Raw genomic sequence first — 27,373 nt, forward strand, 5'->3', positions numbered from 1 at the left:
CACAGGTCCTTGTGCCGGAAGGGGACACCTCTCTTCCGAACTTTCTCCACTCTCGTTGTGTTTCGCTCTCTCAAACACCAGCGCTTACGTTGCCTTTTAAAACAGCTGTTGCTTTGATCTTTTTTTTTTTTCCCTCGACTGTAGGGCCTGTCATTGTATGGGCACACTCACATCTCGAAGCCATTGTGGGGCATCTGCTTGTGCACTCTCCTGTTTGTGTTGGTGCCATCCCTTCACATCACAAATGTCTGAGTTAGAGAAGCCAGAGAGCGAATGTTTGAAATTCTGAACTTGACCGTGTCTTAGAGCTAGCCGCGGGCCCGATCCCGGGGCTCCTGGTGCTGATGACCGGGAGTGGCTGTGATCGCTTCCGAACTGGGATGTGAATGCCATGGGTAGCAGCCGTGCTAGTCCCTGGGTACAGGGTTTTCTTTCTGTGCTCTCAAAATTGCCAACCCCTTCTTCATTAGACTGTGAGCTCATTAAGAGCAGGGGCGTGTGTTCCTCCACGCTCTGTAAGATACCATCTATCATGTTCAGTACAGAGCAGTGTGTTGGGTGTGTACTGAATAGCTACCCACGGACCTTGGTCATAAGTACTTGATGTGTTCATGTGTCTAACCAGCCGAAAAACTTTGAAAGTTAGATCGGTTGCAAAGTAAATGGATGACAGAAACAGGTTTCAGGAGCCTCTCTCCCTTGTGCCCCTCCAAAGAGGAGCGTTCCTTGTGTACCCAGGTTCATTTTGATACCTCCACAATAGCACCTGGTAAGAGTTCTAATGCTCGTTGTTATTCCTTAGGGTGCCAAGGATTCGCCCATACGCCGGGCTGTGAAAGATACCCTTTCCAACCCACAGTCCCCACAGCCATCACCTTACAACTCCCCCAAACCACAACACAAAGTCACACAGAGCTTCCTGCCGCCTGGCTGGGAAATGAGGATAGCACCCAACGGTCGGCCCTTCTTCATTGACCATAACACAAAGACTACGACGTGGGTAAGGCTGCCGCTTTTTTTTGGTTCCATTTTTGTCACGAGGTCTGCCATTGATTCCTGCATTTCCTTACTCAGGAGCCCTGGTTCTTGGAGGGAGATTTCCCTGACCCCGAAGCATGGCCCCAAGGGGGCCTTCTCAGTCTACATCTGGACTCTGCACATGTGGGCCAGTTGAGGGGGGGGGTGGCCCACGGGGAGGGGGTTTCTGGGCACAGGCTTGTGGCTGCCTGTGGGATTGGTGCCAGGCTAGGCATCTTTCCTTCATAGGACTCCTGGAAAGCTCTAGTCCTGACACTACCATACTGGGGAGAAAGCTGTCGTGCTCCCCAGGGCGCCAGGAATTTGATGTCATGGCTTCATTTCCCATGATGCTGTAATTTTATTAGGAGCTCTAATCTTTTTTTAATCATTTCTTCTCATCAGTTTCTGCATTTCTATTGACATGATCACCTTGATTGGATGTGTCCTGTCAGTCTTCGTGGTTCACATCAGATTCGTGTTTTATACTCCTGTGCTCTGTCTCGTTCCTTTGTTGGGGGTCAAGAGATGCACTGAGGACTTTGGTTGTAAATTTGATGGCTCTTTTTGGTGAACGTTTTGTCAAAATTGGTTTTTCTGATCATGTCACTCTCCCATGTGCCCTTGAATCCTGCAGGAGAGAGAATGTGTTGTATTAACGAACACGATGAGATGAATCAGAGGTGCATATGCATATCTCTGTATGCCTCAGTCCATCCTTCATTCCTTCAGCTGACTTCATGGTGTCTTATTTAACATAGCCTGTAGTTCTTCTTTAGAAGTCAGTGGTATATTTCTACTGTGTTGATCTCTAGACCTGTGATTAAACCAACCTTGGTGTTCTTGTTTCTATTTCTGGTGCTACAGGAGGTTTTGCTCTTCTTCCTGTTCCTTGTAATTCCCTGCGTAATTCTCCGGGTACGGAGCGTAGCTCTGTCCTCTGTCATCTGTGCTGCTTGCTTAGAACGGACGGTGTGTGAAAGCTGGTTGAGTTTGGGTGATGGTCGCTGGCCCAGCCATGCAATCTTAGGCTACCAGTGACCACGTGCTTTAAATTCCCATTTCTAGTGAAGACCCCCAAGTGTGTACAGTTGATAGAATAGTAGTATTGGGTCAGGAAAGAGGCCTGCACCAAAGTGGCCTAGATTGCTGCTCACACTTTGCCCGTGGTGAATGTTCACTGAGTCCCTAAAGGGCTCACTCTCTAAAATCTCTAAAATCCAGTGGATCTTGAAGTGGCATGTCTCCACGAGAACATTCTCTGTATTTGGGGTAGGACCATGCCTTTCTCCACCAAAGGCTAATAGCCACCATTCCCCGCGCGCACGCCCCCCCCCCCCCCCGCCCCCTCGCCACAGGGATAACCAAAAATGCCCCCACACAGCCTAAACACTCCTTATTGAGAACCACTCTAAAAGTTCTTCCTCTTCAGAGGTAAGGGGGTAGCCTGCCAGGGGAATTCATTTTTGAGATCTGGTGACATTTCATTTAGCAACCTCGTAACTGCTGCTAAGGCACGTGCTAGCATGTTGCTTTGTTCGACGTGCCTTTTTGCCTGAAGATAGTATTACAGGACTGTGGACAAGTTGAGAATGAAAGATAGGCAGCTCTTTGGAAAAGACAGTCCTAGGGATTGGTTTTTAGGTCTTTTTTTCCTCATGGCTGTGGAACCTGGGGCTGTCCTGCTGTGCTTTCCTGCCCTGAGCCAGAAATGGGAGCTCCAGAAATAGGGTAACTGTTGTCAGAGGGGATGGATTAGCCTACGGAGCCACTGCGGCTTGTCCGCATAAGCTGTGATTGGAGTCATTTGAACCAGCTTAGCAGTCAGGTCTCCTAACCTTTTTGCCGTCGTTCAGGCCACAAGTGCAGTGTAAATACAGCTGGGCAGGTTTTATTTTAAACCGCACCAGCTTTATTTATTCCCTGCGTCGTTGCTGAATGAAACCCAGTTTGAATTTCCAGTTGCCCCTTTCCACCCAGATCCTTGCTGTTGACTCGTATACTCATTTAACATTTTAATGTGTTAAACCGGTATTTTGTTGCTGCTGTTGAAAACCCTTAAGGTAACAACTGGAAATTCCAGTGACTACGCTTCCTTGCTCAGCTCAGATGTGCTGGGCCAGCTATGTCACCCCTTCTAGACAGGGGCCTCTACAGAATGCTCTCCGTGGAAGGCACGCTCGAAAGGGCCTCTTTATTTCGATAAAGGGTGGAGGGAAGGGTAAAGACCATTTTCAGTTTAGAATCTGTTTGGAGCTGGTATGGGGTTCGCTCTGGGGGGGTGGGGTGTGTGTGTGTGTGTGTGTGTGTGTGTGTGTGTGTGTGTGTTAAAGCGAACAGCATAGCTATTCTTAGAATGTGAGCTTTATAATGGAAACAGGAAGAGAAACTGGTAGGACAGGTTGAGAATAATGAAAATACTCATCCTGCCTCTGTCAGTGTGTATGCTCTTGCTTCCTACATTTAGCTAGCAGCATGAAAAGATACGGGCCGACAGTTCCTTTATATACACTGATAGGGGCCGATTCCCTTTGAAGTCTATTTATAACACAGAGCCTTTCGCACACCCGAGTAATGCACGAAGTGTGCCAGCACTCTATCCAGGATAAAGTCAGACCACATCCAGGGAGCATCAGCCTGTCCCCACCTGGGTCAGCAGGGCCAAGGAGGCGTGCTGGAGGCCTCCACGTGCCTGAGGGCAGATTACGAGAGGCCTTTGGGTTGCCCATTTTTCCTGCTAAGGAAGCAGCCGGAAGCGTATATGTAAGAGTGTATTTATATCTTCTCCAGGACAAAGCATTGGCTTCTTTTTGTAGCAAGAAAGACTATACCTTCATTAAGTGGCAGATTTGTTTTCTACCCAGGTCCAAACTAATAAAACTCTTGTAGCCGAGGCATGGTTGTTGACTTCTTCCAGGAAGGAAAAACCACAGCTGTTTCTTTGAACCAGCCAGCATTCCTGTATTTTACATATTTCTAAAACTCTGCTAGGAAACTTTTTTTTTTTTTTAAGATGTTCAGCTTTGCCTTCTGTTCAAAAATTCTTCCAGCCATATTGAGGGAAGCAGTTGTGAAATGGTGCAAGAATGTGCTCGTGGTGCTTGAGGACAGGGAGAAACTCCCACATGGGTTTTGCATATTTTGTTCATTTATATTCATGTTAATTTCTGTCGTTTGAAACATCATTAGTATTTCCGCTTATTGTCATCCTGAACGTTGTCATCAGTCTTGTGGGGCTGCCTTCACCTGCTCCACCAGCTGGGGGGGGGGGCGGTCCCTGCCACCTCGATAGTTCAGGAGACTCACTGTGGGGGTGGGCTCAGTAGTGCCCTCTCGGTTGACTGCCATTATTTTGACTTCTGATGGTATAATAAAATAATAGGACCCCAAGGGCCTCCAGCCCTCTCACGTTCTATGAATTCCAGGGTTCCATGCCAGGCCATTTTAGCAGACCTGAAAAATTGAGTTTTCTACTTCATGCTCCTCGTCCCCACATGCTGGCACTTCTCTGTAACTTCAGCTGCTGCTTTTCTGTGTGTGTTCTTGAAATCACCAGCTTTTTACTGATTGTCTTTCGCAGTAGCCCGTGCATATGATTCCATGGCTGGTCTTGCATGCAGCATCCGGAAGCTAGCATGGTCAATGGCTGGGAGGGGGGTACCCGGGGGGCCCTGTGGTTGTGGCATCACCAGGTCCAGCTCAGAGCTAGCTCTCAGTGGGGTGCTCCCAAGTTTTTCCTCTGTCCACAACCAACCTGTCACAAATACTTACCCAATTATCAGCTTATTGGACCTTATAAATCCAAAATCTTAGTGGGTCCGTTTACTGCACTGTTTGTATTCCAGTATACGACAGAATACTGGACCTATTTTATTCCTCTGATTACCCTTCAAAAAGGATATCAGTAAGGTTCAGGGTCAATATCTATCATAAACTGCTCACACAATTTATTTCTTCCATTAATGGTTTGCTCTAGTTAACAGAAAGCCAAGGTTGATTTTATTTTTTGATTTTGGAGGGTTTTTTTGTAGACATTGCCAGTTCCAAAAATCTGTCATTTTGTTATAATCCAGTGATACTAACAGCTTACACTGTTGACTTGGGAAATTTTTTTAACAGCTTTCTTGGAGTATAACTCACATGTCCTACAGTTCACCTGTTTAAGATACACGAGTGGTTTTTAGACCCTTAAATAAACATGTTGCAACCATCACTAATCAGTTTGAGAGCATTTTCATACCTACTAGCTGTCACAAAGTGAGTTTTATTATTGTCCAAGGTTTGTACCAATTATTTCATTTTTTTGTTGCCTTGGGAAAATGGTGAGGCAGAAAACCTTTTAGTGATCTGACAGCAGCAAAGTCTTTCATGTAATTGAAATAAAGTGTTTTGTTTTTTTTTTTTAATCTTAGGCTTCTTATTTGGTTGACAATGTGCTTTTCTGAGTTTTATCATTTTCTTTTATCATATCAGAATATCAAATTCTGAGTTTCCTAATCTTTTGAGTTTAAAATGTGATTTCTCTAAGTTCCATTGCATTTTTGTTGGGTCTGTGTATGTGAGAGGGCACTCCCAGGTGCTCCCAGACTCTGGGTGAGAGCTCTCGGGCAAGTTCTTGTGGTCTCGGCAGCTCAGTGTCCTCATCTAAAGAAGCAGAGATCGTGTGCACAGCCTCCTAACAGGGCCGTTGCAAGATGAGACATCTGCCTGTTCTTTGTCAATTGTAAAGCATGACCCAAGATGCCAGAGCACGTATTTCCTTTTGTTGGTTCTTTGTAGTATCTTGTGAGCCATACCCCTTAAGAGAAGTCCTTGGCAAACTTCTAAGTATTGAGACATAAATGAGAATCTCATTTGCAGAACTTGATCAGGAATCTCAGTAAAGTTCTCTAGTGAGGGGTAGGAGACGTTATGTGACGAGGCCACCGAACTCTGGCCGGGACACACTTGATCCTCAGATCAGATTCACATCCTCTCCTGGAGATCAGGGAGTGGAAGGGCGCAGCAGGAATCTCAGGCCCTATGGAATGGCTGGCTGCCCTCACCCCACAGCTCAGTAGCCAAGAGAGACTTACGAACCATCCTCCCTACCCCTCTGCAAAACAGAGCCTCATCTTTTCCGGCAAACCACCATTCTGGTTTCCATAGTAACTTCCCTGCTGGGACTCTCTTCCTCTTCACCTGCTAGAGGTCTCGCGGAAAACACTTCACCTGTTATTTAAAGCTGTTCTGCCTTCACCAAGGACAAGGAGAAGAGTAAAATCTTGCTTGAGAGCTGGTCGGCCAGCCTTCCTGTACAAAGAGAGGTCCTCTCCTCCCCCCACCCCGTGCAGGCCAGCGTGCGGCTTGGACTGCGATGCTCCGGAAGGGGAGGAGCCAATGACGTCACATACAGAGTCACTCTTAATGTCCTCTGCCTTCTACGTTTTCTTGCAGGAAGATCCACGCCTGAAATTTCCAGTGCATATGCGGTCAAAGGCATCTTTAAACCCCAATGACCTCGGCCCTCTTCCTGTGAGTACACTGCAGATGCAGGGACAAGTCTGAAAATGTTTATCCATTCATCTGCCCTGTGTGGAGGGAGATACCCTGTGGGCCTTCTCTTTCTCCAGGCTATTTTGGATCCCGTTGGTCTGTAATCTCTTCATAGAATTAGGTGCATGGCTGAATTCTAATAGTACATACAGCGGATGCCCCATACTTGGGAAAGAGGTTTCTGAGTTGTTTGCGGCTAGGAGAAGGTAGACCTTGTAACTAGGATGTAAGAGGCATTCTCCACATGTGATAGGTTAGGCAGCACGCATTTATTTTGTAACTTTGCAACCACTGGGTTCCATCCATATTGCTAATTAAGTCACTGGAACAGAAATATTAAAAACAGTGGGAGAAAAAGGCCGAAGTGATCACAGGTGGTTTCTGTAAGTCATTAGCCTGCAGATATTTTAAGTGTTTTGCCCTTGTTGAGTACTATTTATAAAATTTAATTTTTCATCGGTTTATTCTCTTTGGGGAGTTGAACTCTATTTACTCCATATTAGATTTTGAATGAAACTTTCACCATACATCCTTCTCAGCCGCCTCCCCCCAGATCAAACAGCCTTACAAGGGCAGGAAGGTAGGGAGATTCAAGACTCTTGTAGAATGGAAGGGTGCTGGGAGTTCTTCTGAGGGGATTTTCCAAACTCAAGAACCCCTCTGTTGCCTGGTGTGTGGTATGTGATCGCACAACTTGAATCTAGGAAGGTTAGGGTTCAGTCTTCATTCGTCAGGTTTTACACAAATATCCCTCCCTCTCCAGAACTGTTTGGTTCCTAGGTTGAGATGGAAAGAGCCCAGAGAGTGCCAGAGACCGAGATTAGACGTGAAAGATCATGGGCTGTCCTCATGTGTTGGATTCCTGAGTTTCAGATAGCAAGTAGGCACCGTTCATATAATGAGGGCATACCAGCTTTACATTGGGAAAAAAAAATACCCAAATCCGTCTATTCCCTGAGTCCAAAGAGTGAGAGCCCACACCAGAGAATCTCAGGGTTAGGTCTTTCAGCCACGTGGTGGCAGGACTAAAGCATCTGTCTCTTGACATTTTTAAATTAACCTCCCTCCTCCCTTCAGTACTTGGTAAATATTTAATTAAATGAGCTATTCAGTCCTAAACTCAACTATTCCATGGAATGCTGGAGTTGCCCTTTGAAGCTTTTGAAGTAGCAAGCCCTGCTTCCTGTTCATCACACAGTGAGTGAAGGCCCCTAAGGCTGGCGAACATGTGATACAGTGTGTTGCTAGATGTTGTCATTAACTTGAAATGTTTGTGGCTTGTTCTTAATGTAACAGTGTACCCTAAAAGAGTCAAAAAGTGTCCTTAGAGTGTTTAAATTTAGCCATATTTTTAATTTTTTTTGCAACTGTTAGCTAATGTTTGTATTCTCTCTCTCTTTTTCTTCTAATACCAGCCTGGTTGGGAAGAAAGAATTCACTTGGATGGCCGAACGTTCTATATTGACCATAGTAAGTAGGTTTTTTTATAGACACGCAGGCATTGCAGGTAAAGGGATGGGGGGGACAGGGAATCATTCAAATATTATAGTGAAAGCTTTGTCATTTTACTCTTTGTCCAGGCAGCCAGGTGTTATGTGGAGAGCATGAGGCCAGAGAGTCAGTGCCCTCGTACGGTACTGTGCATTCATCCCAAGTTTGCTTGAAAGGAGCCCACCAAGCTTTTACCCGATTTGATCTTGTGACCTATTAACTTTTTTCCCCCTTCATTAAAAAATTTTTTGGGTCAATAACCCCTTGATTTCTGCGCTTTTAATAAATACACTGTAGTAATAGAAAATAAGGTTAGAAGTTATAATTGAGTCAAAAATTTATGTGTGAGCAGTGCTTTGAAGCAGCATGTTAAGCACTGCCGTCAAGGGTCTTATGGCAAGAAGCCCGTTCTGACTTATTTTCTATTCATAGCATGTGTCTTTGCACCCGGCACGCTAATCTATATGGAGTTTGTGTCTTGAAATTACAGTATAGTTGCTCCAGCACCTATGAATAAATGTGTGGTTTCTCATTTCAACTAAAAGTTAAACTGATAAAGGTATTGCTTTTAGCTAGGTTTTTTTTTTTTTTTTTAAGGCAACATGTTCTCCATGGGAACATATTCGTATATCCCTTAGAACTTCTGAAAAATGTATATTTAAAAGAAGTTTGCAAGTGTGTGCAATTGGTAGTATTTTGTTCTTTGTTTTCATTTGGTTCCTAAAGATTAGCAAGTCTGCCACAGGTTTCTCCAGCCTTACATTCTCTTAACTAATCAAAAGTCTACCGATGAGCCAATTGTGGGGAGAATGGGCTACGCTTTGGTTTAAATTCGGTAATTCACGGTACTTAGGTTTAGTTTTGTCTTTGACCAGTAAAACTACTGAGGGTTTGCCTGCTGTCCAGAATTTTACAGTGAGCCTAAAATTGCTACCATAAATGCTATAAAATGTGTGTACCCCCACTTTTTTCTCTGATATGCTATTTGTAATTCTCATAGCATAATTTGTTGAAGGGAAGGGGGCACACACCTTTTTCCCACCAAGAACAAAAAACAATTCCTCTTTTAGTTTTTATGCTTTACAATTTCAGTTTTCAAAGGTAGATACGAATAATAATGATCTTTTTCTTAAAACAAGGTCTTAACCAGTAACACAACCTTGGTCTGCTACACACAGAATATTTCACACAGCATTGTGGCCATGTTCTGGCTGGTGATCTGATGTTGGGTCGGCCTGAAAAGAATTTCATGAATGTTCTTAATGGAAGGGTCCCAAAACAAGAAAAACTCTATCGCCAATAAAGTCCATCCCGGTGTATGTTAGAAATAATAAAGATCATAGATTATTTTTCTCGTGGTGTGCGTACACCTAGTATAATATAGAGTAGATGCTTGATAAACGGTGACTTGAAGTTAATTTGTGGAGGGTCAGTGGTGAAGGCATGAGGAAGGTCATGTCCTTGGTTGGAAAGTGGAGAGAACTCGTCTTGGAGAAGCAGCAACGATGCCCACCCCAGGCTTTCCCTGCTTCTGTTCGTTGGGAGGCAGGAGACATGTTAGTTTTGCTAAATGGGCTGTTCCCTATTCAAGCCACCAGTCCCTCCAAGTGCTCAGCTCACTCCCTTCCCACTCCTCTTGCCAGAACGGGTAGCTTAAAGACGTCATGTCAGAAGAGATCAGGTATTGACATTGATTAAATAGCTCCTGTCTCGACCCTGGAGTAAAAGGTTAAGGGAAGATCTTGAACTGAATCGCTACCTCTCTTGGGGGTCATGTGGTGCTTCTTAAAGACCAGGTATGCCCCTCAGCTGTGAGTCAGTGGCCACGGGTGTCTCAGATCAAAGCTAGAAGAGAAAAAATTCCAGTGAGGGTGTAAAATGCTATTTTTGTCTTTCTTGCCAGCAGTCTTACCAAACCTGTTAGAAAGTAGCTAAATTAACTTGAGTTTCTCATTCTTCTCCTTCATTCTTGTCCCTTTATTTCAAATACAATGTCTGAGGACAAAAAACAAGTTTAGATTCAGAAGTTCTGGAAAAAGTGAGTAAATGGCCACTATACATTCATATCCTGTATTGACAATACTTAGCTGTAAAAATCGATCTGCATTGTAACCACATAGAGACTTGGGAGCCCCAGAAGGTATTTGCAGTGTTGGGTAGAGGAATGAACCAGCTTTGAAGAAGCAGAACAGGTGAGGACCACACTTGCTTGCCACGTGGCTGGGTGCCAGGGCTGGGGGCTGCCTGCAAAAGGACCTTAGGAACAGATTACTTTTCGGATGGATCCCAAGTGATAAGACACATTTATGCAGGAAAGCCCGAGGAGAGCAACCCCAGGAGGGAGAAAACATACAGATGTATGAAGGTGTGTGGACTGGGCCACAGTCTGTGACCTGTGGTGGGGCTGCAAATGGCCAGGGCACAGAGGAGGCACATAGGTCAAAGGGCGTCCGCCAGGGGTGGAAACTCGAGTCTGTCTCTTCTGCAGGCAGGAGGGAGGTCCTGAAGGTTTTTCTGGAGGGGCCTCACTGGTCAGATTTGTTCTTTCGAAAGATCCCTGTGGCAGAACTGCAAAGGAAGGCTTGAACTGGGATGAGTGAGCCCGAGGCCAGGGAAAGAGAGGGCACAGTCCATGGAAGCGATGCACCCTCCTGAAAGCAGCTTTCTCAGTGAGACGGGGAACAGAACGGCGGGAGCCAGAGGAGAATGGCTAGGGAGGGCGGGGGTGTAGCCTGTGCTGGGTTTGAACAGTGAATGCGCTATGACACGGGCATTTGGGAGCAGAGGAACACAGGAATGGGTTTTGTTCCTGAAAGATTATGGGTTTGGTTTTTAAGAGTTGGATTTGAGGTCACCATGGGAAATGTGGTTGCACGTGTCAAGGGTGGAACTGGACAGACTATGTGGGAGACGCCATGCGTAGGTAGTCATTAATTTACTTCTGCTTTGATGGTATCCAGGTGATAGGACTGTACTCCGGGGAGCCGTCACTCAGCTGTACTCTCTTTATTTGGTTTTCTTTTATTCTCCATCACAATGGCAACTTTTACTTTCCACATTTCTTATGCATGAGGTAAGGGGCCCAAAATGCCTTTTACTTCCATCACAGTTCTCTAAAACCATCGAAACATCTCACGTACATTACCTGCCAACGTGAATCTAGAATCATGTGCTTCAGCTGTTGGATTTTAAAACTTGACCTCTACTTTCATTAAAATAATTAAAATACCAGATTTGGAAAAATTCCTGGTATGGTCATTAAAACCAAATTTAATGGTTATCTTATCAATCTATTTACAGAGTACATAGGAAATAAGCAGAATGAATATTCTTAATTTCCCTTTTTTTTTTTTTTTTTTTTACCAACTTAGATTCCCTAAAACTCCAGAGAGAACCCATTCTCCCCCAGTCAGCCCTCTCCATACCCTCTCAAGCAAATCCATCACTGCCTCCTACACACACAGGAATCCCCGTGCACAGTCAGAAAACCCACGTGATTCAGGGTGCCCATGGCACCGTACCACCTACACCACTGGAGTAATTGTATAGGCGGCGTTGAACATTCTTGCTGACACGGACTCATTTAGAAGAAAGAACACACTTCTCGCCAGCTTGACCAAAAGGGAGACCTTTCTCTGTCCTCTTTGCTCTATCTAATGCTCATTTTTTGGGACTCCTTAGCAGCTCTGATTTTTGCGTGCATATGAGTGACACGTATAATGGATTATTCTTTTGTCCAGTGTACGATTCTTAGTTGAAAACTGTTTTTCAATGCCATAAGCAAAGAAAAAAGTATTTGAAATGAGAAAAATTGTGTGTGTGTGTGTGTGTGTGTGTTAACTTTTTAAGGACTAAGACTTGTTATGCCTTTTTTCAGTTAAAGGAAAATCAAGATGAAATTATAAATCCTTGAAAGAACAGGGGTTTATAATTGAAATTTTGGCAGATTTTCTTGCCAAAAACAGTGTGAATAGATGGTTTGGCTTTAGTCGTGCATTTTTGATTGAGTGTTTTTAACTAAACAGTATGGGCAGGGGGGCTGGCATATAGAATAGGGTGCTCTTCTAACCCTGCAGTACTGAGTTATCTATTTTGGGGGACAGCTTTTGAAAAAAAATCCAGAAATAATTCTTTTGAAAACATTTTTGACACAGAATAGATTTGAACTAATATGCTGTTTTTTTTTTTTTTTTAAACATTAATTTTCAGATAGCAAAATTACTCAGTGGGAAGACCCAAGACTGCAGAATCCAGCTATTACTGGTCCGGTCAGTATTCTCAAGTTTTAACTCTTCAGTGTAATATTTGGCTTGCATCTAAACATGTATTTCTTGAGTATTACTGCTTACCCGGTGCCAGGGGCCTGGTGTGGTTGGCTAGTTTAGAATCGCCCCCATCTCTTCCTCACTGGAGTTCCTGGGTGGGATACAACTGCATTTGCCTTTTTGAAGGGCTTTCGCTGTAAAGGAAAAGAAAGTGCTTTGTTAATGGTAACAAACTAAACATTTCCTTTTCTCCTTTGTAAAAAGGTGGATTAAAGGTAAAACAATCAAAATGTCCTCTCTTCCTTTTTATACCAAGCCAAGCCCTGTATCTGTAGCATTTTGTCATTTCTTTTGGCCAAGAGTGGTAAATGCATGCTAACAAATTTAAGCTGTATTCTGACTCTCTTCCAGCGTGGAACGTCTGGAAAAGTTTGGGGGAGGTTGTAGCCAACCTCTGGAGCTGGCAGAGTTAAGAACTTTTGTCTCTGTTGACCCACTAACTTCCTCGCAGTCCCCACGTATACGCCGGGTGCAAAAGGAAGCTAGGTAGAGCACCCTCTTAAAATACTGCCGCACGCTGTGTTCATAAGGACTTGGTCCCGAATACCGCATGGGTCACAGTCATCGGCAGGGAATGTACCAGCCTCTCTGGTCAGTGTTCATGTGAGTGTGGGGAGCTAATTTGGAATTACAGGAAACATATGGCATCAGCAAAGCATTGCAAACTTGGGAATCTGCTAAAAACTGGAGGAGCAAAAGGAAATAAAGCATATTGAATGCTGAGCTAAGAGGCCCTTAGGTATTTTTATAATACTGCTTTTGTGGCTTTAATCTGATTCCGTTCAAATTAGGTTTTGAATTACAAAGGTAAGTCTGTTTGAAAACTTAAAAGGTAATACCATGAAAACCTACCTTGATGCTTGACATCCCCTTAGTTAATTTGTTGGATTTGTTTATTGGCTTTGTTCAGCTGCTTTGCTACTGTGTAACACAAAGTGCCCAATCATACCTCAGTTAAAACAGCCGCTTTTTATGTGACTTCAACACCTGCCTTACTACCATGGCTTCCTTTTGATATATTCACAGTCACGATAAGGTGTTAAGAGTCCTGTTTTCTCTTCTACATCATGGGAAACGTATTCGGGAATCAAGGCTGTTTTCAAGTGACAGAGGACTTTTGACATAATTCTGAAACCTTTTGAAATATCTCTATCACTTATCGATCATCTACCTTCACTCAAACACTGTTAGTTCTTTTTGCTATTGAAAATTGTTTAGCATCATAAATCCAAGTAAATTTGACCCAAAGAAAGATTTTTTTTTTTTTTTTTTACTAACGAATGAGCCTTGTTTACTCTTTCCTTAGTAGTAGGATACTTCTTTCAGGAAGAGCATGTGTATTTAGGTAATTATCCACTTAATGTAGACAGCTGGCTTTTGTTGTCATTCAGTTCTGAATATTTGGTAATTTCCATGATTTCTTTCTCTCCTCGACTTATAAGTTATTTAGAATGTGCTTTTCGTTTCTAAGAGTATGGAAGGGTTTTTGCCTATCCATTTCTTACTAATTTTCTAATTTTACTGCTTTGTGGTCAGAGAATATTATCTATGGAATATTGATTACCAGATATTTGAAACTTCCTTGGCAGCTTGGCCATTTTTTTATAAATGTTCCTTTTGTGTTTGAAAAGAATGTGTATTCTGTCTTTGTTGGGTATAGAGTTCTTTATATGTCCATTAAATCAAGCATATGGTGTTCAAATTACTCATTTCCATCACTGCTTTTTTTTCCTGGCTGTTCTGTCTACCCAAGACAGTAGTGTCAGACTCTCTGATGGCAAGCATGGCTTTATCAGTCAAGTTACATTCACTTTTTCTTCTTAGTATTTGCCTGGTATGTCTTTTCTCCCACTCAATTAGCTGTATTTTTTCTCTTTTATTACCTTCTATTAGATTGATAAAGTGCCCTTTATTTTCTTTCATTTTCTATATTCGCTTGGAAGTTGTATTTTCTATTTCTGTGCTTACATTAACATTTTTAACCAACGTACTTCATGACAAAATTAATTGCCCTCTACTCTGCTCCTGAGCAAAATGGGACTTGAGGGAACTCTCATGCCATTCTTCCCACTTACTTTCCATTGTTCAGCAACATTTTAAAACTTTCCAAACAGCCATTGATATTTTATCTTTGTTCTCAATGGCCAGTGCTTATTTCCTTCCCTCATATGTAGGCAGTTTTCTTTGCCCACCATTGGTTCTTACACCTGCTGTTTCCAGATTATCTTCTGAATGAAGTATGGTTCCAGATTCTCAGAGTCTACAGATCGGCAGCATCAGAATCGTCTGGAAACTTGTTAAGAAATGCAAATCTGGGAGTCCCAAGCCAGGCCTACTGAAAATCAGTAACGTTGGGGGTGGGCCCAGCAGTCTGTTTGGACACACCCCCCTAGGGGTGGTGATACCCCCTGGAGCAGCACTGTCTGAGAGTGGGAAGCTCTTTAGTCTGAGGGAGAAGGCTTTTCTGACCTCTCCGTTAAATGACAGTTCAGCTCTGAAGCCTTGGCTAACAGTTATTTTCCTAATACTTTGGAGATCTTGTTTCTTGTCTTCTGGCCTCCACAACTGTTGAGAAGCTTGTTGTTGATTGGCATTTTTTTGATGGGTAAATCTTCTCTCTGGCAGTTTTGAATTTTCTCTGTGACGTTGGTGTTGTATAATTTTACTCTCATGAACCTAAGTGTGGATTTCTTTATATTGATTCTGCTTTGGACTCATTGTAATTCTTCAATATAAGGACCCTGTCTTCCCTCCATTCTGGAAGATTCTTGGCAGTTAGTTCTCATACTGTATCTTTGCCATTCTTCCTGGTTATCTGTACCAGTAATTCCTCCTAGGTATGTGATTCACCTTTACCTTCTGTCTTCCTAATCTCTTAGTTTTCCAGTTTTCCATCTCTCTCTCTCACTCTCGGTCTCTCTCTCTCCCTCCCTCAATCTCTAGCTCTCTCCATTGCTGTATTATGGGCTTAGCTCTTCCAGCTAATTCTTTTTTAAGCTTTTTATAACCTACCCTTTACCAGTTCAGTGTGTCTGTTATTTCATTAACTGTGTTTAATTACTCATCGTTCTATTGGGTCTTTTTAAATTTGCTTGGTCTTTTCAGTTACTGTTATTCTATCATGTTCTTCCATTTTTTTATTTTCTTTTTTAATTCGTACTTAGCTCTCTAATCATTCTTAAAATGCTTATTTCATATCCTCTTTCAGATTATTCTGTTATCTCTGGCCATAGGGGCACTAAATCTCCCACATGTTGTGTCTGTAGACTCTCCTCAGTGGTAGTTCAGTTTATAATTTGTGTGTGTGCGCTCACCTTTCCCCCCCCGCCCCGCCCCGCCATGAGGCATTTATAAGACCTGACCTGTATTTACCGTTAACTTCTTAGCTTGGGATCATGCAGGCCCAGTTAATATAACTGTGGACTTCATACCCAGTTTGGTGTAGGCTTAGAGTATGAATTTATCACAGGTCTGTTTCTTTTTGTTTTTCTCTCGTTTGTGGTCCTGGACAGAAGGTAAGCTTCCTTACAACTTCCCTGGGCTGGCGGGTAGTTTTCTTGTCCCCATGTCAGATGTAGGTTTTAAGCAGGGAGCTCTGCTCTTACTCCCTAGGTCATACAGACTAGTAGGCCAACTTCCATGTCCCCGTCTGTGGATTAAAACCCCAGCCCAAGCACCCAGTCTAGGTCCAATGCCCACTTCTTTAATTTTAAGTCTTGCTGCTTATCTGGAACCTCACATTTCTCTTTTTCCCCCAAGTTTTAAAAAATACCCCAGAATCAGGGAGGGGGGTCCCTTTCTGTGACCGCTCAGCGTTACTGTAAGTCAGTATGCCCTCTGTGTTACAAGCATCACCAGTGGAAGTGTTGATCCAGTGCTGTCCGTGCTTACTACTCTTATGAATACTGTCTTCATGTTCGTGTCACGCTTTGTACTTGGCCGAGAACTTTATAATCAGCTGCTTTGAAAACTCCAAGCAGTCCCCTCAGGAAGGCAGGGAAGATGTTGTTGTTCCCAATTTGTCAGAAGTTCGGAAAACTAATTGTGTCACCCTTAGTTCCAGCAAATGCCAAAAGTCAAAGTGAAGCTGCAGGTGCACTGACCTCACCCGTGTCTCCGTGTCAGACGCGAGCCGTCCTCCGTAAGGAGCTCCGGCGCCGGGTGGGCTAGAACGACCTGAAAACGTTCAGACCCGACTTCTCTAATACGTCAGCTCGTCACTTGTGCTCAGAATAGAAAACCTATTTGAGAAAGAGCAAAGGGCTTGAATCAACAGACGTGTTAAGTTCTGATGCAGGCTTTATTTTGTAAGTTCAATTGTACGTAAGAAAATAAGATGCCAGATTTTCAAGAGAGAGTCAACAATCCGGCCAGTCCAGTACAAGACATGGACCACCCTTGGAAGTGTCTTCAGAGGCTCTGCGTTATGGATGTCTTTGTCCTGCTACGCTGTTGGCTTCTGTTGAGGAGATTGTAAAAAACCTCCTTATTCCACTTCTTATTCCTAAGAACTCTCTCTAGAGAGAGAAGTAAGTATTGGAGGAGGATCAGGATTTTTCCATTTTCATGCCTCGTTCCCCAGAAGAAGAAAGACCAGAAATATCTCAGCGTTTTATTTCCACCCACATGTAATCGGCACCTCCCAGTTAAAGTCAGACAGGAGAGCAGAGAGCACAGGCTGGGGGCAACATTTTAAAATATATCCCCTCCCCATCATTTAAGACTCTTGAACTTGTATTTTAAGCCTTTCCTCAACATTTTCGGGGGAGGGGGTGGACACAAAACCAAAAAATAATAGGCTGGGAATCACAGATTTTTGGAAATGGAAGAGCCTTGAAGTGCTTCTGGTCCATTTCTTCTTAACGTGAAGAAATTCTGTCGTCTGGAGGGTCCGTCAACATGGCTGGCTGGCGTGGGAGTCTGCCTTACAAGCCAGGTCCGCTGAAGCTGGCCTGAGATAGTGAAAGGACATTGAGCTTACGTTCCCTTTGTCACAGTTCAGCGTAGCTAAGAGCATCGGCTGAACGCTTTCCTTCTCGAGATTTTACACACACTGCTTTCTAGTGATTTATTCCCTCCTGTCACTGTGGGTTCGGCTCAGATGTCCCTTCCTCAGAGCTGTCCCTGACTGCTCGTACCATAGCCTGCCGAGAGCTCTCTCTCAGCTTTTCCTCAATACATTCACCACTCTTCATTTATTTCCTACTGCCACGTGCACACAGTAGCTTGCAAGCTCCAGGAGGGAACAAGGGAAGAAATCTTTGGTTGATGTACCATTACTTCCCTAGCACCTAAAATGCCCTGGCGCACAGTAGGTGCTCAAGAAGCATCTGTTGAATGAATCAGCAGAGGAACCACCAAAGAGTGAATATGCAGGAAATCTTAGTGTGTGATGGGCTGTAGTGTTAGTGGAGCCAAAAACATGACATGGCTTATGTCAGAACATTGTATCCTTTCCCTCATTTTGGTGGTTGTCCAGATATTGGCAAAATTTCTACATTTCCTAGAATAAGGATTCATACATGGTATCATCAGACTAAACACGGCCCCAAATAAATATGATATGTGGTCAAATCTAGTGCTCAATGGAAAATCAAATGAAGAATGGCTTAAAAACTAAGAGCAGACCCGGGGTACCCCTAAATTGTCTGTAGAATGTTCTTCGGATATATAAACACATTGTCTTTATTGTTCTTGAGTTACAAAGCAAAACACTGACATGATTATTGTTTTCTATAAGAGTGGTTATTTTTGTTTTGGCTTATTGTTTGTGTGATTGTGTCTTAAAATAGTATGAAGGAGGGAAGCTTTGGTTCCTCACTTCTCCTCTTTCTGAAAGTGTAAGGTGGTGGTAGGTTTGGAGTCTGGAGATACTTTACTAAGGATCAGTGTATTTTGTTAGCTTAGCCCAAAATGATATCAGCAGAACTGTTCTTGCCCAAATTCATACTATTTGTGAAAAAGCAACAAGTTTTTCCGAGTATGAGGCCGTCCTAGTCCATGTGTGTGCAAAAGCCGATCTTCTCTGCTTCGTTAAAAAAATTAGAAGCCTTTTCGGTAGAGCCTGAAGTCCGGGCTCCGGCTCTCAGATATTGTAAGCCACTTTACAACATAGCAAGTTAAGAATATAAATGACTACATTAAAAGGTTATTACTTCTCCGGGAGAGATTCCAGAACTTTTGGGTAATGAAAGCTAACCCAGTTACTGAACCCACACCTTTGGTACCGTCACTCTGCTTCCTAGATAAGCCATTGCAGATTTAAAGAAATCCCTGCCCAAGACTACTAACTAGTAAGAGGCAAACCTTCTGACTCCTAAATCGAAGGTGTTTCCAGAATGCTATCTACCTGATTATATATTCCTTGATAAGAGTATCAGTTCACTGGCCTTGTTATTTTATTTCCTCCCCATGGTTTTTAAAAGCATGAAGAGTCTTTTCAAAATGACCACATAGGTCATTTTGGGTTTTGTGTTAAAGAATCATAGCCAGTAACTTTTATCTAAACTTACAACAACAACAACAACAACAAAAAGGTTACACACTAACTCCCATTTAGACAAAAGTCACATGGACAGTATATTTGGTTTATGTGGCATATCCCTTAAAAATGATTTCTTGAATATCAGTACAGTTGTTTTCAGGGGTGAAAGCCCCCCCCCCATACAGTGCCGATTAGCCTCAATCATTTCTAGAACTTTCCCGTGTACTATGATAAATTTCAGTGATAATATTATGGAGAGTGAGAATTTTAAGGTTTATGATTCGTGAAATTCTGTGAATGTTGGCTCAGTATACATAAAATTTCAAGTGTATTGTTTATCTATATTTACAAATTTATCTTCCAGGCTGTTCCTTACTCCAGAGAATTTAAACAGAAATATGACTACTTTAGGAAGAAATTAAAGAAACCTGTGAGTAACATGTCTTCCAAAAATGCTGTTTTAGTCGTCTGTAAGTTGCCAAAGTTACTTCAGTGAGAACAACTTGTGTGTTTACCTTTATGTGTATACTAAAAATACTCCCTTACTTTCCCCATTGCACTTTGATCCACCTGGATCTTCAATCTGAATTTTCTTTTTAAGAGACCTGGTAAGTGAAGACTAACTTAGTATTACATATCAAATCAACCTGAATGGTAATTTCTCATGTAATAATAACAAGGTAGAAATGATTTTAGTGGGATATAAAATAATTCAGGACCTAGTCAAAAAATGTGGGGAACCCTGCGGTCGTCATCATAAAACCTAGACTCTACTCAGAAAAATGTTCCCATCCTTCCCTCCCAATTCAAAAGTATAGTTTTAATTATAATTATAACACAAATACAATTTGCCAAATATATTTGGCATGTTAAGAACGAGTATAATTTTCAGATTAAAATTCTCAGTGGGAAACCTTGTGAGGTTTTTACAGGCTGCGTTTTAAATCACAGTATTACATTTTCTCCTGGCACATCCTCCCCGGATCTTCAGCACCGTGTCTTCTGTCTTCCTGTCTGACGTCACCTCTCTGCTGCAGGTTTTACCAGTTTTCCCTTCAATGTGCACACTCATGGTTTCTGCACCGGCCACCGTTTCTTGGCTTCCTCCCCTTGGGAAGAGGAGAGTACTGGGCACAGCTCCCCTCACCCCAGTCTGCCCGGGCTCCATCGTGGTCTCTCCCACTCCGTGCCCTTGGCTGATGCCTCTTTTCTGGGCCTCTGCAATGGGCAAGGCACTGGGGACATGCAGGTGCATGAGACAGTCTCTGCGTCGGGAGCTCCCACGTTTGGATCCTCTCCCTCCCAGCGTGCTGATTCAAGTAGCTCTTGGATAACTGCCTTGAAAGTGACTCTGATAAACACACATAAAATTCCTCAGTGTTATTTAGTGAGTAACCTAATGTCCCCCAGTAGCTGGGGATGACTTTGTGGACGGGAGCCTGTCATACCGTGGCACTCCTGCTGGGGTGTCATCTGCCGGGAAACCCCACTGCAAATCCACTTTCAGAGCAAGACTAACCCTGGTCCTCCTTTTTCCAGGCAGCAGTGATTCACAACTTCGCTCAAGTGCTTGTTGATGTTCATGTTCTTTAACCGTGACCTTTGCCATGCTTTCCCACAACCTGGCATGATCCTCGAGGTCCCACTTCTCATGGCACCAGAATTAGCTTGTAGGCATCATGGATCACATCTACCAGCTGGAGACCCTGCCAGAGTTGAGAATGCTCTCAACTGGGCCAGATGGGAATTGTTTTCTGGGTTTTAATGACCTGGACTGACATCCCTTTCTTCGACAGAAGCAGTATCGAGAGTTGACTATATTTCAGTGGCCAGTGGTGGACAGGTGCCTCACGGTTGTTTATAAAAGGCGGGGAGAGGATGATTGTCTTTTACTCCACATAGTTTCTTGTGCCTCATGTGTTGCTGGCTCCGTCCAACAGCTGCTGGTTCATGCTCTGTGTATCTTATCCTGACGTAGTGGGCCTCGATGTCTGTGTGAATAAAATCCCTGAAGGAGGGAATCTCAGTTGGAGCCCTTGGTCACTGCTTGTTTATTTGAATTGAAGACTGCCATCATTTCTACTCTTTGTTGTTTTTCTCTGTTCAAAAGTAAGATGTGTATTTGCTGTGTGATTACGTGCTTGTTTTCTTCTTTCATGTAGGCTGATATTCCAAATAGGTTTGAAATGAAACTTCACAGAAATAACATCTTTGAAGAGTCCTATCGGAGAATCATGTCTGTGAAAAGACCAGACGTCCTGAAAGCCAGACTGTGGATCGAGTTTGAATCGGAGAAAGGTCTTGACTATGGGGGTGTGGCCAGAGAGTGGTTCTTCTTACTGTCCAAAGAGATGTTCAACCCCTACTATGGGCTTTTTGAGTATTCTGCAACGTAAGTATGCGGAGTGCACTCAGAATGTGTCTCCCCGCCCCCCCCCCCCGAAAGAGTAATTAGTAATGAATTTAAACCTAATGGGAGAATGAGCGGCTCAGTCATTCGAGGTGAATTAACATTGCTGATTTCAGCATTCCCCTCCCCCCGTAAGTCTAGAACAGGTTCCGACTCTACAAGGTGAAGTAATGTACTCTGCCTTGTCATTCGGGTTCATATAATTGAAGTGGAAAATGTGCTGGGGACTTATGGTTAGGAACAAGAGGCAATTTTCATTTGTAATGTTATGGTAATTCAGGAGGATTTGTCAGTGTCAGAATTCAGGAACTCATCAGGTTTTGAACAAGAATAGTTTCTGAGGTTCTGCTCAGAGGCAAATGATGGCAAACTTTGAGGACCCATTCTTCAGGATATAAAGGACCGTTGGTCTGTATTGGTCTGTAAGGGAAGAAACAGATTCTCCCTTGTATTGGGATTTTATCTTCACCAAACAGAAACTGAGGCAGAGTTAGTTGCATTCTCAGGAATCAGACAGCCACGACTCACAGGGTCGGGAGCTCCTTCCAGGCTTTGGAGTCTCCAGAGGCTTCGGCTGAACCTGAGGCCCCGGTAGGATAGTCATTGACCTTGCTGAAGGGCCACCTGTGCCGTCAAGGGACATGGGTTCTCCCGCATCATCTCCTGGGAGCTCTCCGTGGTTGCTTTAGCCAAGAGTTCCCATTTTGTTTTTTTTGTTTGTTGTTGTTCACCATGAGCACCGTGAGAAAGCCTGCTATGTGAAATTGATAAAACCATTGAAGTGGAGGGCAGGGTAGGGAGGCAAGACCCTTATCTCTCACCCACATTCCCAGAGATTCCCCCCCCCCACAGGGAATCCCTGTGGAGCCCAGTTTGAAAACCACTGATCCTCAAGATCTTGAGACCAAAGAAGGATGATTAGATAAACGTGAACATTTTGAGGTTTGTATTGTTGAGATGGCTAAATGCTACTTCCATTGCCCTTGGAGCCTTTCAGGGCAGAGTGGTGGCCAGACCAAGGGTTGGGTCCATCGGAAAAACTTTTAATCTCCAAACCACAAGTCTTTCAAAGGAATTAACCCTCATCCTCACAGAGAAAACCTGTAGTACTCACGTCATTGGCAGTCGACACATGGCCCCTCTGTTACATGATGTTTCTCGTGTTCCCAAAATACTTGACTGAACCATATGCAATTGACATTTTTTATAGAGCAAAAGTAGTCAAATATCAACAGTTTCTGGTGATGTGACTTACATAGGGCATGTGCACCTGCTCTGTTAGACCTCAGTCGGTCACAAAGAGGCGAAACAGTAAGTCACGTTCTCTAGCTTTTACGCCTTTTTCCATTGGGTACAGAATGTTTGCAGGTGCACTGTGCAAGTCTAAGGACTGGTAGCAAAGGAGAATTCAGGTCGACCTGTTGAATTTCTTATTTAAAAGTGTGATTATGCTTTACCTCTCTCTTCCTCCCCAAAGGGACAACTACACACTTCAGATCAACCCCAATTCAGGCCTCTGTAATGAAGACCATTTGTCCTATTTCACTTTTATTGGAAGAGTTGCTGGTCTGGCAGTATTTCATGGGAAACTTTTGGATGGTAAGTTACTGAAATGACACAAAGTGACCAAAGTAGGACAGTGCCGTTTGTGGTTCCTTACTAGGTGTCCTATCTTTCACATCACGATGTTATGCAAAAGTTTCACTGATTCTCTGTAATTGGATAAATTGGTTTTTTGGTTTGCCCGTAAAAGAGGTGCTTTTCCCTGGTGTCATCCTAATTTGAGCACTGAAGACATAGTGTCTACACAGTTTAAAAAAAAAATTTTTTTTTAACCTTACACTGTAAAGCACAGAGCATTCTGTATTTGCACATTTTCTATGTTTTCCAGAATAACTTTTTTTTTTTTTAGCAAGAGGTATATTTGGTGACAGATGGAAAAGCTAATTGAAAAGTTAATTAAAATGATCTAATCCATCCAATATCCTGCTATTGTTCCGTTTGTCCCCAAATTATTATTTTTGAATGTGAAGAGATTGTAAGTAATTTCAAAGCAATGCTATCACTCAGCGAAGAGATTGACCCTGGGATCACTGCTAAAACAGATGGCACAAAAGAATCTCTGTATTATTTAGAGCATATAAGTGATGGAAGAATTTCAAGGTATACTTAAAGTTAGAAGTCAGACTCCCTCCCTGGCTGGATCTATAGGCTTCTTGGTAGTAAAGACCTCTTCTGCATTCAGTCACTTCAGAAGTAATGCCCATAAGAGGGCATTACAGAAATCATCAGTGAGGAAATTGAATCTGAAATATTTTTGAAGGGGGCGCCTGGGTGGCTCAGTCGGTTAAGTGTCTGATTCTTGATTTCAGCTCAGGTCATGATCTCAGGGTCATGAGATTGAGCCCCACAAAGGGCTCTGTGCTCAGCAAGGAGTCTGTCCTCCTCACTCGACCCCTCCCCCAGCGAGCACTCTCTGTCTCCAAAAAATAAATAAAATCTTCAAAAATACCTATTTTTGGCATGAAACAGTTGAGGATAGAAGGCAGAGAGTAAGATTTGGGGTTAGAATTGTAATTACCTACCATAGAAAATGAGGTTTTATGGGGAAATATGTTAATTGTGTTTATGGAACCTCAGCTATTCCAAAAACTAATCGATGTCCCCTCTGTACTTTTCCCTTTAATATATTTTCACTGGTAATTGGTAGCTGATATTTGATCCTCTCATTTCATATTTTATTTTTGGTTGGGAAAGTAAACTTTTTTTTCTGATTAGAAGGAAGCCACAGTCATTATTTATGTATATATAAAATATATACATATACACAGGGTGTGTGTAAATATATTTTAATTTGCAACTTTGGAGTCATGCCATAAATTATTTCAGCCTATGCAGATTCATTTCAGCTTTCTCAGAGGTCTGTTTATTTACCTTCTGCCAAGTGAGAAGGCATTCTTAGTTGCTTTGGAGAAATCTAGAAAGTAGAAGATAGGATCCTGACGTCAGTGAACGTCTGTTCTCTTGGGGCGGGGGCGTGGTGGCGAGCAGAAGAATCGCAGCGACAGGAGAAGGAGGCACAAGGAACAGGCCGAGGAGAAGGCAGCTTGGCTGGAGGGCCGGGGAGCGTGTCGACCACGCTGTATCTCCCCTCGAGGGTGGGGTAGGATTTACGCATTTCGAAGCTGGGATCACTTTGGAGCCAGGCTCCATGGAGGGAGCAGCGGGAAGGGGCAGGAACATGTTGTGGAGTGGAGGAGACTGCCACACGGGGGGACAACAGTGTATCTTAGCAGTTGCAGAGTTAAGAGCCAGAGTGCCCCCGGGTGTGGGCTCAGAATGTGAGTGCCCCCTGTAGGCTGAACCTGTGCGCTCTGCAGGTCAGCGCACCGCTGCCTTCTGCTGGTTTCCTCCGTTTACTACCTTTTACCTCCCTAGACCCCGAAGGTTATTGAGCCAGCAGGGTGGGGAATATGCAGCAGAGCACCGGGACAGATTGGATGGGGCAGGGGGGCGAGGGTGAAGGAGGAGGGGGAGAAGGGCCCCCTGGGAGGAAGTGGCGCCCAAGGGATGCCGACTTGCCCTTGGGGAAGGCAAGTCAGGGTCCCTGCGGGCCACCTCTGTGGTGGTGGAGTCCACCGCCATAGGCCTTCATCCCCCTCCCCTGGAAGCCTGCACAGCCTTCTGAGTGGTCTCCCTCGTTTCCCACTTGCCCCCTTCCATGTTTTCTCCCCATTACTGCCCAGTGATCCCCAAGTGCAGGTGAAATTTTCACCTGGCTTTTCCATGACACGGGAGCCCCACAGGCAGCAGCCTGGCTCTGCAGCGCCCCCTGCTGGCTGTGTGCTTCCCAGTCCCCTCTCCGGCCTGTCCTCAACCTGGCCCACCCCTGGCAAGTCTGTCTTGTCCCCTCCGCTTCCACTGCTCTTTTGTCCTCTTGTTCATGTGCCTTGTTTGAGCTGCAGACTCCCGCTTGGCCCTGACTTTTTTCCCCCTCCTTAGAAGCCTTTAGACCCCTTCCTGTTGTACTATCCTGCCTGAGCCCTGCCTTCCCCTAGGCCAGGCCTGGCCTCTCATTCAACCTGAGGGCAGCTTCATTTTTTATTTCAGCAGTATCACAGCTTTGAGAACTAACCCATATTTTTCCTCCCTCTCTCAGGTTTCTTCATTAGACCGTTTTACAAAATGATGTTGGGAAAGCAGATAACTCTGAATGACATGGAATCTGTGGTGAGTAAATATCACTCCCCTGGGCATCATGGGCCCCTGTGCCTCGCAGAGGGGTAGCTGAGATCCTGTTGTAGTTGCAGTGAGTTTTGTGGGTGTTGTCATTCAGTATGAACAACAGGGAACATTGACTTGTTCACGAAGTTAATTGAGCTCCCTAAATTCTAATAAGTAAATCGTTGTTCACATTTCCTAGAATCGTGCTGCTCGAGGTGGGTAGACTCCAGCCTCAGCCACCTCACTTCCCTGGAACTGATTTGACCAAACTCAATCCAAGGGTCATCTGGGGGTCTCACTGCAGCTCTTACTTTCCTTCGAAAACCGCTGATCCGAATGTTCAGAGATTCATCAGCTATCCATCTGTTTTCTAATCTCAAAACGTGGAAGGAGCTCAGGCCAAAACGTAGCTAAAGGGAAGAGCACTTCCAGATACGGAAGTGACCGGTTCGGTGCTGGGGTCGGGATGAACCCAGTCAGAAAAGGATGCTAGAAGACACTCTGAAACATGATTTGGGCTTTCCCATTGTAGTCAACTTACCCGTTTTATCTAGGCTGACCATTTTAGGGTCCAAAGGATTTTCTATAAAAACAAAAGTGACACTCTTCTCGTAACGTACCTGCTGCTTCTGGTTTTCTGCTAGTTTACCCATCCCCCCACCAGCCCGCTCCAGCCGAGCGTGGGGGTGTTTGCCCGAGTGCCAGCGCGCTCACAGGGCCATCAGGAAGCTCTTTGTCCACTTGGGGTATTGCAACTCTGCTTTCATGTCCTGTCACTTGATGAGAAAGCACGTGCATCCCCTTGGCCTCGCTGTGGTGTCAGTGGTGTCTCTTAGGTAGTTGGGCATTTGAGCCGTATTCGCCTCGTTTACCAGCGTTCGTCAGTGCTCTGCTCATCACCTCTGTGAAGGAAGAGGGTGACGCCCACCGTGCACATGAATCCACTCAACTGGTTTTCCCGTGGGCAAGTTGCTACACAGAACCCCAGTAGCAGCCTCAAAGCTTCCACCTTTAACTTACGTTTCTATTATAATAGAATGAGGGAGCTGGGAACATAAAAATTTCTTCTAAATCTAAACTTTATACCACCTGTTGACGGCTGGTGCACGCATTCTCTTCTGCCTTCCCAGAGCCTGTGCAGTGTGTCCCCAGTGGTGGAGCCCCTGGGCCTTGCCCCAGAGAGAGGAGCCCAGGCCCCTGTGGCTTGTGTTCTGGCTTTGACACCAGCGCAGCCTTCCTGTTTGCTTACAGGACTTGCAGAGAGCAATAAAAGCACAGGAAGGGGGTATAAAATCATTGGTATTTAAGTAGAACATTTTCTGTCTTTCCTGTTTTCCTCTGGTATTTTCACCCTTAAAAAGATCGGAAGTATACTGATTTCTCCATGGTCAACCTGATGTTCCTTCTGCCAATCCAGAGCAGGTTGTTTCCTCTACCCTTTACGGAGGACAGGATTCACGTCCAGTCCCCTCCTGACTACCACAACGTTTTTTTGGTTTGATTTGTATTTTAAATCACAGGGGAAGAGTAGGTTTGGAGCAGAGCAAGAAGCCTATTAGTGACTAGTAATCCTTGAGCATTCTGAAGGGAATTGCGTTAGAAGGGCTTAATGACTTGGAGAAGTCAAATGAGTTTGTATTTGGGGAGGAAGACTTAATTCTCTATCATTTCTATAGGATAGTGAATATTACAACTCTTTGAAATGGATCTTGGAAAATGATCCTACTGAACTGGACCTCATGTTCTGTATCGATGAAGAAAACTTTGGACAGGTACGTGTGGGCCTCCCCGGGACTCCCTCTTTGACTTCACAGTCTTTGCTTCTTCACAGAAGGGCTGTATGACAGGACTCCCCTGGACAATTAAAATCACTTCTGAGAGCTTCAG

At 44.0% G+C, this 27,373-nt stretch overlaps 1 protein-coding gene across 13 annotated transcripts in view; it reads left to right on the forward strand.

The window, feature by feature from the left end:
* The window catches only part of NEDD4L (NEDD4 like E3 ubiquitin protein ligase), a 327,989-nt gene that overhangs the window by 281,800 nt on the left and 18,816 nt on the right, over nt 1-27,373 (forward strand). For 12 of the 13 annotated variants that reach the window (XM_027575481.1, XM_027575483.1, XM_027575482.1 and 9 more), the window contains 9 exons: nt 803-1,000; nt 6,454-6,531; nt 7,968-8,022; nt 12,253-12,311; nt 19,217-19,282; nt 21,015-21,244; nt 22,740-22,861; nt 25,422-25,492; nt 27,163-27,258. In XM_027575481.1, the coding sequence (XP_027431282.1) occupies nt 803-1,000; nt 6,454-6,531; nt 7,968-8,022; nt 12,253-12,311; nt 19,217-19,282; nt 21,015-21,244; nt 22,740-22,861; nt 25,422-25,492; nt 27,163-27,258 (975 nt within the window). The remainder of the gene's footprint in view (nt 1-802; nt 1,001-6,453; nt 6,532-7,967; nt 8,023-12,252; nt 12,312-19,216; nt 19,283-21,014; nt 21,245-22,739; nt 22,862-25,421; nt 25,493-27,162; nt 27,259-27,373) is intronic. The other variant, XM_027575487.1, reaches the window with a different exon arrangement.

Source organism: Zalophus californianus, chromosome 14, assembly GCF_009762305.2.
Source record: "Zalophus californianus isolate mZalCal1 chromosome 14, mZalCal1.pri.v2, whole genome shotgun sequence".
Lineage (NCBI taxonomy): Eukaryota > Metazoa > Chordata > Mammalia > Carnivora > Otariidae > Zalophus > Zalophus californianus.